The 10,367-nt window shown below is 59.6% G+C and overlaps 1 protein-coding gene across 1 annotated transcript; it reads right to left on the reverse strand.

Annotated features, from left to right (window-relative positions):
* Window positions 1-1,116: 1,116 nt before the first annotated feature.
* On the reverse strand, window positions 1,117-10,050 carry VWA7 (von Willebrand factor A domain containing 7). Its single transcript, XM_075554162.1, has 16 exons — window positions 9,815-10,050; window positions 9,250-9,531; window positions 8,644-8,740; window positions 7,969-8,079; window positions 7,433-7,628; window positions 7,158-7,327; window positions 5,786-5,898; window positions 5,466-5,582; window positions 4,890-5,075; window positions 4,391-4,526; window positions 3,999-4,151; window positions 3,826-3,918; window positions 2,748-3,049; window positions 2,532-2,671; window positions 2,145-2,319; window positions 1,117-1,916 (listed from the first exon to the last, which is right to left on the reverse strand). Exons 1-16 carry the CDS (start codon window positions 10,046-10,048, stop codon window positions 1,746-1,748), a joined length of 2,676 nt encoding a protein of 891 aa, XP_075410277.1. The 5' UTR covers window positions 10,049-10,050; the 3' UTR covers window positions 1,117-1,745.
* Window positions 10,051-10,367: the final 317 nt, after the last annotated feature.

A 10,367-nucleotide genomic window follows, 5' to 3' on the forward strand; every position in this document is an offset into this window, starting at 1 on the left:
GGGTCATGAAATGGAGCCTGCATCGCAATGACAGGCCGCCAGCGCCCGTCCGTAAGTGGTGTCCATTGTTGGGGAGGGGGGAGACTGGCCTGGACACGGTGATTTGGATCAATCCATTGGGATGGGGAGCGGCCTGGATTGTCCCAATGGGACCAACACAGGGAGGTTCCATCAAGGAAAGAGAAAGGGGGAGGCGTGCTCTGTGAGGGGATGAAGCGCTAGAATGTTGATGAGATGTAGCCCCTGTGGAAGCAAAGAAAGGAATGTCCTGTGGGGGGAGAAGAATGGGTGAGGAGGGCAGGGTTTCCTCCCAAGCGGCCTGTCTCCAGCTCCCCCTTCAGAATTTCAGTCAGATTTTACCCTGGGAGTCTTGTGGCCCACAGCTTGCCCAGATGCAGAGGCTGGCTGAACATGTTTGCAGAATCTGATTCAGGGGAAGGTGAATTTATTGTTTTTAGGTTAGACTTCTCGGGAATTAAGGAGAGAGGGGGAAATTGTTGGTGCCAGCCCTGATTTAACTGATAATGTAGCTCCCTCCCTCTGCTTCCCTCTGACCCTCAGTTCTCCCCATCTCTGGTGACCCAGGCTAGACCTTGCTCCACCCAGGCTGGGAAGGGAAGGCCCAGGGAGCAGCTTTTGTGGCCGCAGCAGCAGGTAAGCGGTAGGGGTTCCTGGGAGAGAGTCCCTCCCCAGGTACGTGGGGGCAGCAGGGCGCTCAGATGCCCAGACTGTGCCTCCTCTCTTCTCCAGGGGTCCTCGGGCAGCAGGAAGCAGTCATCCCGCCAAAGAAGGGGATGGTTGAGCCTAAGGGGCCCATGGGCCTGGCCCGGGTCTAAGGCCTCTCCCCGCTCCCCTCAGGGTGGTGAAGGACGAGGTAGAATCAGAGCCCCGGCCTCTTGATTCTGCTTCCTGATGACCCAGCAGCTCAGTCAGTGGCTTAGGCGGCAGGTCGGCTGAAGGTCAGGCCTCTTGCCGTAGTTTCTCCACTGCCCCTGAAAGCCCCCACCTCCTCTCTTTTGTGTCTCATGCCCCATGCTCCCCTCCGTGATGTGCAGGAAAAAATAAAGATCTGCCGTCAGAAGCCTCTCGGAAAGAGACATGTTTATTGATCCACTCTTTCAGTTTTAATTACCAAAATGAAACAAGCTGCTCTGGAGGTTCAAATGTAAAGAATTCCGTCAATCCAGGCTACCTTCCTGGTAGCCTCTGGCCCCACTCCCAACCTTAGCTCATCCTTGCACCCTGCCCCTTCCCCGACCTGGGAGAGCATGAATGAACATGACAGGTGCTACGGAGAAACGGAAGGCACCTCACTCCCGTAAGAAGCAGTTGGTTTGGCTCTCAAAGAGGTTGGGGGTGCCCAGTGCATTGTGGGAAACTCCATTGCCCTCCACCCCCAGACTAAGGAACGGAAGGGGCAACGTGCAAGAGAAAACCTTGATTCCAGCTTCCGGGCGAAAAGGGGGCCAAACCTGAATGCCCTCCTCGGCAGAGGGGCCCATGGGAAGGAGCCTGGGAACCCCTCCCTCTTGCAGGGGTTCTCCACCTTCCTAACGCAGTGGCCCTTTAACAACGTTCCTCATGTTGTGCTGACCACCCCCAGCCATAACATTATTTCTGTTGCTACTTCAGAGCTGTCATTTTGCGACGGCTATGAATCGGGCAATCCCCGTGAAAGGGTCATTTGACCCACCCACCCCCAGGGGTCTCGACCCCCAGGTTGAGACCCGCTACGGGCTGCTGCCTTACTGAGAGCCCAGGCGGAGCAGCAGCACCCCAACAATCATGCTCCACCAGGTGCTGCCCGCTGCCCTCCCCGGAGCCCCGCCGCCAGTCACCAGAGTGGAGGGGCCACGGGCAGCGCCCCTGGTGGGGAGCACAGGCCGGGCGGAGTGGTCGGTGGCAGCGGACTGGACCTGGGGGAAGGAAGAGACTGTCAGGGTGGGGCTGGGGCTGCACCCAAGTTAAGCCCATGAGGCCCACCCTCTCCTCTCTGTGGCAGCCACAGCGGCGTAGAGGTTAAAGTGCTCTGTAACCACCTGCAAGGTGGGCAGTTCCCATCCACCCAGGAGCAGCGCCTTGGAAAGCCTGTGGGGCAGTTCGACCCTTCCCTGCAGGGTCATGAGCCCTTGGGGGCAGCGCACCTGAGGGGCCAGGGCCAGCACCAGGAGCCGGAGGAAGGCAAAGGTCGGGGGCACTGAGCGGGCTTCGCCACTCACTGCAGTCACTGTCACCGTCACCACGGAGTCTGGAGTGGCTGAGTGTGGGACCTCCAGCCACAGGCGGCCCCAGGCGGACTCATTCTGCCCTAGATGAACCCTAGAGGAAGGAACCCAGGACAACCTGTTGAACCCCAGACCCATCCCAACCAAGAGCCATGGGGCGAGGCTAAATGCTAGGCAAATGAGGAATCCGAGGGCCAATCAGAAGGAGCCAGAGGCGGGCCTTTGGGGGAAGGCGTGGACCAGAAACCCAGACTTGAGACCAACCAGTGGGGCCAGAAGGGAGTGGAGCAGATTCAGGGGCTTCACCTGGAGAGGTTAGAGGTGAGGGGGAAGCTGGGGTTGACGGAAGTCCTGAGGTGGAGATCCTGAGGGCCCGAGAAGCTGGCAATATGGAGGCTGAGCGGGGCCTTGCTGCCCGGGGTCAGGAAACCAGGGGGGCCACTGAGCTGCGGAGGTGGGCTAATCAGGAGAGGGTGCAGCCCGGCTCGCTCCAGCCCCAGCACACCCTTCCCTGGCTCTCACCTCCAGAAGCACCGGGACCACAGTGCAGGGCTGGAGGGCCGCCCTGTGCAGGCCCTGTCCGGCTCCATCCTGGCCAATCAGTTCCAGAGAGAAGGATCCTGGCGCGGACAGCAGCATGGGCGGAAGCCACGCCGCCAGGAGACCTCGCTGCAGGGGTCCCGTGGGCTCTAAGGGTACCCGGCCCAGCTCAGTGCCCTCTGGCACTCCCCGAAGGACAACACTGTGAAAATGCGGCCCACGATGTCCAGAGAGAGCTCTGGACCCGGGCCCTGTCACCTCTACCAGCAGCTGGGTCTGGAGACCTGGGGCAGGGCAGGGGAGAAAGGTGGTAAGCTTTAGATCAGCGACCCAAGAGGAACAAATGAACGGGCTTGGAGCAAAAGTTACTGGTGTCGGAGTTGGGGCTGCTCACTGCACGGTCAGCAGTAACAGTCAGAAACTCATGGGACTTAGAGGGTCGCTACGAGTGGGCATTGGATGGACGGCAGTGAGATTTATTGTTGTTGCTGGGATGGAGAAAAGAGATTGTCTCTGAGGGAGTTCTGGGGGGCTGGGAATGAAATGGGGCTAGAAGTGGGTGATGATTACATGGGCTTGCGTATATGAAGTCCATCAAAGCTGAACACCAATGGTAACCCAAAACACAACTCTCTTGGACTCAATTCCAATTCTTAGCACTCCACGGGATGGCATAGAACTGCCCTGTGAGTTTCCGAGGCTGTAACTCTTTACAGGGGTAGGAAGCCCTGTCTTTCTCTTGCAGCGGGTTTCGAACTACTAAATGGGAGAAGACCAGGAAGGCGTTCTGGTTAGCAGCCCAACGTATCAAGTGCACTTTAACCCCCTCAAAAGACCCCTCGCCATGGATCCTGACCTCTGACCTTAGAGGACAGAAGATAAGCCCCTCTAGGGTTTCCAAGATGGTCAGCTCTTCCTCTCGCAGAGCACTTGATACCGTTCAGTTAGCATGTGAGTACTTAACTCGGGCTCTCAGTGTCCTTTACTACACATAAGCAAAATGCTGAACACTTTAAAAACATCTTGGCAGGATTCACAAACAAGGGAGGAACAGGTGTACCTGCGACTGGTTGAGCCAAAGGGTAGAGGCCAGGATGGGGCCCATCCTCCACTGGGATCCCAAAGTGGAAGAGGAAGTCCAGGGAGGTCCGGGCTGGGGGAGGCAGAGGCAGTCTGAGCAGGCCTTGCGGAGATGAGGGAAGGGCCCCTTCCCAAGAGCACCTCCTTCCTTACCTTGCACTCTCACCCGGGGGATGCCCGCAGCGGTAACATGGATCTCCCAGGTCCCTGCCTGGGGGGGGTCGTTCAACGTCACCATCCAGAACTGCCCGAAGCATCGAGTGTGACCTAGGGGACCCTCACCTTCCTCCTGGCTCTGGGAGACCCCTGAGGAAGACAAGAGATTGCCACAGGAGACGATTCCTTTTCTCTCTTCCCTCTGGCCCCTAGAACTGAAGGCCCGCCCCCTGCCCACTTTGCTCCTAAGAGGGGGCTTCCAGAAGTTCACGGAGAAAGGCCATCGTCTCCTCACGCTATGGCCCACAAACGTTCTGAAGGCCGGTCTTCTCTCCCCATCCTCCAGGCCTCCGTCTTCCCTCTCCCTGGAGGCCTGAGCCTGGAGGCACCTGCGGGATTCCTGATCCAGAAACTGCTGATGGACTCCCCATGGACCCGAACCGTAATCCTGTGTAGCAGCTCATCCACTCTGAACGCAAGCAGCCTGCCGGCAGCCAGGACAGGGGGCTCCAAGGGCAGGGTGACCTTGGGAGACGGGGCGCAGAGAAGACGTGGATGAGGTGGGGCCAGAGGAGGAAGGCAGACAGAAGGAAAGCGACACCTGGAGAAAGGGTAGGATCCGGGGTGACGATATAACAGTCAGTCACGGGATTACAGATGAGGTGGCGCTGCCCTGGCCCGCGCTGGAGACCCAGATGTGCAGAGAGTGATGCTCAGATGGAGGAAGGGATGAGCAAGCTGGGTAGATGTGCACCACACAGGGAGCTTCCCTTCCCACCTGCTGACTGGAACGGAGCCCAGCCATGGGATCTGTACAGCCCCACCCATCTCGTCAGTCTGACCTCGTCAGTTCTGAGCTCGTCAGTTCTGGTCCCCGCACTTACTCACCAGGTCAGCCATGCTTTCTCCAACTATGGTGGCCACATCTTGAATGTACCGGTCTTTGGTGAAGATCACCTCCCCTCCAGAGGCTAAGGCGACGGCCTCATAGGGCTCGAAACGCCGAGGGGACAGGACCTCACGCCGGGCCCGAGTCGGAGCCCTCGATGGGTCTTCAGTCACTAGGAACGTGACCTGTGGTCAAAAGAGAACCCAGTACTGTGTCTGAGTGCCACCTGTCACCATGTGCTCAAAGTCTCTACAGGACTGACTGCTGTGATGGGGTCTCCAAGGCCAATGTCCCCCCTGCTCTGACTGGCCAACCTTTAGTGAGCAGTGAGCCACCTCTCTGGACCTTTCCCAATTAGTTTTTGAGAACCGTACCTCCAGTGCTTCAAATGGCTTACGGGCGCAGGTTCAAATGTGAACTCCCCATTATCAAGCCTAGGGCCCCACACCCTCCCGTATTACTGAAAGTATTGGGGAACAGGACACCGGCATCCGCTGACCCCCTGCCGTCACCGCGTGGGTGACGTGCTAGGAGGCTGCTCCCAGGGGGCTCCCATGTCCCCCAGCCGTGCTCACTCGGCAGCGTCGCTCCTGAGTCAGAGACTCCACCCGGTTGGTGAGGAGGGCATCCTTGGGGGACGCGTCAGTGAACACAAAGATGTCCGAGAGCGGCGGTGTGTGCAGCAGGGCCAGCTGGCAGGAGGGAAAGGGCTGGTGTTACCAATGGCAGCGGCGGGAGATGGGGAGAGCAAGGGAGGGCCGGGTAGAAGGAAGTGGGGAACCCTGAGGGCAGGGTGGGAAGGGAACAGGGACGATGGTGGGAGGAGGGCTATGCTAGAAGGTCCCAGCTCCTCTTGGTGGCAGGGGCTGAGAAGAGGAGAAGAGATGGGCCTGACCTCCACGGCTGACAGACACATCTCCGGCTCGTCTCCGCCTCCCAGGGCATGGAGCTTGTTGAGCTGCTGCCAGAAGCTGTCTGGGTCACTGGTCGTAAAGACAGGGCCAAAGCCTGGGGCGGGGGGGAAGAGGATGAAATGACTGAGGTCCTGCCCAGGGACATTGCCTTATATTTATACAGCTGCTCTTTAGTACAGGGCAAGGCAGGGGTTAGGTGCTGCTGCTGGGCCCCAAGACTCTTCCCTTAATAATATGGCAGCACTTCCTGTGTTCCTCAGTGGACTTTTATTGGGGATGGGTGGATGGATGGATGGATGGACAAAAGCACTTGGCGCCTCAAGTTTCCTCATCAGAGAAAATAACCGCAGAGAATGATGGGGAAAACTGTGAGCTGATTTTATAAATCTTTGTCCAGTAGCGCCTGGACACACAATGAGTGTCCAGTTCCAAATTATCCATGCATTCAGACTTCAACACACATCGGTCCCTCTTAAGGGTCAGTCTCTGTGGGATTCGAATGGACAAATCAGGCTCCGATCCTGCCCTCAAAGATATCCCAGTATGCATGTTGTTTGAGGACCCTTTGAAGCCTGCGAGGTAGGATACGGTACGTACGAACACCAAACCACGCCAAGCCCAGTGTCCCTGAGTGAATTCCTTCCCAGGGCAACTCCCCGGCACAGTGGGGACCAGCCCTCATGGCTCCCAAGGCTGCGCATCTTTATGGAAGTGACAGCCTCATCTTTCTCCCAAGGGGTTTGAACCGCTGACCCTCTTGTCCACAGACCCGCACTCAGGCCCTCGCGTCGGTGTGCTGGCCTTTTTATGAGGACAGAACAGAGGCACGGTGAGGTTAAAACGACCAGTCTCAGGATAGACAGCAAGACCAGTCCACCCATGCAGGGTCTTTTTGACTTCCAACTCAAGGCTGAATGTGATGTAACTGGGTATCTGGGACACGCTGCAGAAATCCGCCTCCCTCTACGGCCCTGACTTGGGCGCTTAGAAGCCGCAGAAAGCAGAGGGCATCTGGCGGAAGCCTGGCTCCTGCATGGACTGCTATGGCACACACGGGACAGCTGGAGAAGTGCTGTCACCTGTGCACCACCGCCACGCACAGACATGAAAGCCACCACCCTGAGCACCGTCCCCATTTGTCACAAACCCCTCCTGGACCATGCTGGCATTTGGAAAATAACGGAAGGGCCGTCTGTTCCCCCCACACGTGTACGCGCCCCCCGGGAAGGCCCATCCAGACCACGGGGTGTTCCACCATTCTGCCCAAGAACCAGAGCTGTGATGCCCACTCTCCCGCGGGGGGCATCCACCCTCTGTGCTGGGCGCGCCTTCTCCAGACCCGAGCGCGCTTACCTGGGTCGTGGAAAGGCACCAGGACATAGCGGGCAGGCTCCAGGGGGCTGCCCCGCCGCCGCTCGGCGATGCTGCGGGCCTGGACTTTCGCAGCGTTGATCTCCTCCCCCATACTGCCCGTGGTGTCCAGCACAAAGCTCAGGCTGGAGGCGGGGGTGATGTCTAGCAACCTGGGAGCAGGCGGAAGACCCGGTGAAAGTCCACCCATTTCTTGGGGTCTCAGCTCCCCAGGGAGCACTGTCCACCAGGGAGCCCGTCTACAGAAGGCCACGCACCTGGAGAAGTCCCTGTCCCCTAGTCGGCTTCGAAGGAGGCTGAGGACCTGGACGGAGGCCTGGAGGGCCAGCCTGGCAGCCTGGAGGTGCAGCTCATGGTGCGGGGAGAAGCCGGGGGCCGTGCTGTCCTTGTTGATGCCTCCCCGGGGCGTCTGGGAGCTGCTCTGGTCAAAATGGCCCCCGTGGCTACATTTCCCTGGGCGGACAGAGGGGCCCCGGAGGTGGAGGTCAACCATCCACTCACTGCTTCCTGGGACCGGGATGCCCTTTCTGACCTGGCCTCCTCCCTCACCTCTCCCAAAGGAGCCGCAGGAAACCGGTGACTTTTTGGGGAGGATAGCCGTGAAGTAAATGTGGAGGGGCTCCCCACCGGGGGGTTGGGTGCCCCATCCCCCATCTCATTCCCTGCTGGAGGAGGGAATTTCTCTCCTTCTCCCAGAAAGGGGCGCCGGCATGCAGGGATGGGACAAGGGCCTGCAGCCCTGAGCTCCTGAGGGCAAGGGGGGAGAGAAAGGAAGGGCGTTCGCGTCAGGTACCTGGAGGTTTGCGGGGATGCGTTCCAAAATAGCCGGACGTGAGGAGCTGTGAGTCCAGCAAGTTCCCAGGGCAGCTTAACTGCTCACAGTCAGAGCAGGTGGGGTCACTTGCTGAGAAGAAAGGGAAACGAGCCAGAACCTAAGATTCCCCCGACCCTGCCCTTTTTCTCCCTGTCCGTCGGGACTTGTTGGATTTTCCTCTCGGCTGGAACTGTAAAGCCTGCAGGTGCACCTGTAAAGTGATAAACTGACCAGTGTTTGAGAACTACAACTCCCAAGTTTGAGGCGGAGTGAGGCTCTGACCATACTAGAACGTTTGGGAAGTTTGGGAATTCCCATTGGATGGGGAGGAATTATGCCTTCTGTGAGCTGCGGACAGGCCGCTTCCGGTGTTGCTGGGAGAACGAGGGGACCGGGACCCACAGGAAGCCATGAGAGACACAGACACGCAACCGAAGTTTGAGACCGCGTGTGGCTTTGTCCTTGCCTAGACAAGACCCTAGGGGGCCTGAAGGAAGCTGCGTTGGTGACTTGGACCTGGGGGGTGGGAGACTAGGACCCCCCAGGTCCCTTCAGAGATGAAGGGGTGCCACAGCCTACGCCACATGACACCTGGCAGGGCAGAGAGGCGGTAGCTCAGTCGACTCCCACCCCCCACCTGGCTCCTGTCTGTACCTTGTGCCAGGTGCTGCAGCTCTTGCCTGGGCCACAGCAGGTGAGGGTGGGGCTGCTCCCTCCCCAGCTCGACCCAGTTGCTGTGGCTGTAGAAATCCTGGTCCAGGAGAGACGGAAGGAGAGAAACGAGGCTGCAGTCTGACGGCTCCCACATCTTCGGGCCTAACGTGCGCCCCATCCAGAAAGCCTCCTGTCTCCACCGCTCCTGTCAGACCCCAGAGCCTCCTCCCTCCATGGCTGCTTGGCTATTGTCTGTTCGTTCGTTCATTCATTCATTCATTCCGTTAGAGCCTGACTCCGTCTGGGAACTATCCATGTTCCTTTCCATCCCACCCAGAGGCTTGGCAACGATCCCCCAAACCCCGACACAACCGGCAGCTCCTCCCCACCTCCCCGCCAACTTTCTCTCTCAGCCTCGCTCGCTTCAGCTACAGAGACCTCCTTGCTGTGCCCGCTGCCCGCTGCCATGCTGGGAGCGAGGAGAGGGAAATTGTCCCAGGGCATGAGGAGACAGTGCCCCGTGAGTTCTGGAATACGGGAAGGCACGAGGAAGAAAGCCCATGGGGAAGTTCTCCATCTGGGAGAAGACTGAAGCTCTGGTCTCACCTGCAAGGCGTGAAGGGCAGCCCCGAGGCGCTGGCGGGACAGCGTGTAGTCCAGCGCTCTGGCTGCGGCCAGGGTCTCCCTTAGTGCCGTCAGCAGGCGGGCGCGCCCCTGGACCAGCCGCTCAGCATCAAAGTGCAGATCAGGATCGGTCTTGGAAGTTGGCAAGAAGTCCTGGGCAGCATTGGCCCGAGACACCTCGCCGACAGCGGCTCGGAAGCGCCGGGAGAGAGATCCAGCCCCAAAGTAGGCAGCAAAGAGGTCATCGGCCAGAAGGGTGCGGCCCTGGGAGGGGGTAGCAGGGCTCCAGGGTCGCCTCTGGGAGTGGACCGCCGCCCACCCTCCCCAGCACCTGGCCCTCGTGCTAGGCATTGGGGGCAGCGAGGGTCATGTGGGCCCCACAGGGAAGGGACACGTCCGGGCCTTGCTAAGAGCATCCAGGGCCAGCCGTCCCAGGGCTTTGGTGCTACTCGTTGGCAGAACATGGATTCTCTTGGCAGCCAGGCCCCTGCCAACGCCGAGGTCCCATCGGATGGGGGAGTCAGGCTGGGGCCTGAGGGGAGCTCACCAGGAAGTCCTCCGGACGCAGGGGTGGCCGCCCGGGGGGTGGCCGCTCCAGGAAGAGCTGCAGGGTGACGTTGAGCACTGCCTCCTCTGTTAGGTCCTGGTGGGTGATGGAGCCCGGGGCGGCCAGGAGGCTCCAGATGTTGGGGAAGAAGGCAGACGTGGGGGGCAGCAGGAACTGCAGCAGCAGCAGTACTGAGGGGCCCAAGTGGGGTGGGGGGCCCTCCGCAGGGCGCATGGCTGAGACATGGACCTGGGGGACAGAGGCTCTCAAAGCGGGGAGCAAACAGTAATCTCAGGCCAGGCCCAACTTGTCTGCCCAGGCACCTGCCTGTCCCTCCTCCAACACCACCTCTCTCCTACCTGGCTTCCCACCCTCCTTGGTCCCCCAGACCACCTTGACAAACACCTGCCAAGGGGACCACGACTCTTTCTCTAGCCCACCACCCTCACCAGCTCCATGCAGGGTGCCCAGCCCTGCTGCAGGGGCACCCACAAAAACCGGAAGTATGTCTTTTCTCTCAGGCCTCTCCCCTACCTGGCAGCTGGGTCTCCTG

The sequence above is a fragment of the Tenrec ecaudatus genome, chromosome 7 (genome assembly GCF_050624435.1).
Source record: "Tenrec ecaudatus isolate mTenEca1 chromosome 7, mTenEca1.hap1, whole genome shotgun sequence".
Taxonomy (NCBI): Eukaryota; Metazoa; Chordata; class Mammalia; order Afrosoricida; family Tenrecidae; genus Tenrec; species Tenrec ecaudatus.

Coding starts and splice junctions, on each gene's coding strand:
- VWA7 (XM_075554162.1), bottom strand. CDS start 10,048: ATGCGCCCTGCGGAGGGCCCCCCACCCCACTTGGGCCCCTCAGTACTG. Junction 9,532..9,814: donor TGCGTCCGGAGGACTTCCTG/GTGAGCTCCCCT, acceptor ACCCCCTCCCAG/GGCCGCACCCTTCTGGCCGA. Junction 5,076..5,465: donor CTCAGGAGCGACGCTGCCGA/GTGAGCACGGCT, acceptor TTTTGACCACAG/GTCACGTTCCTAGTGACTGA.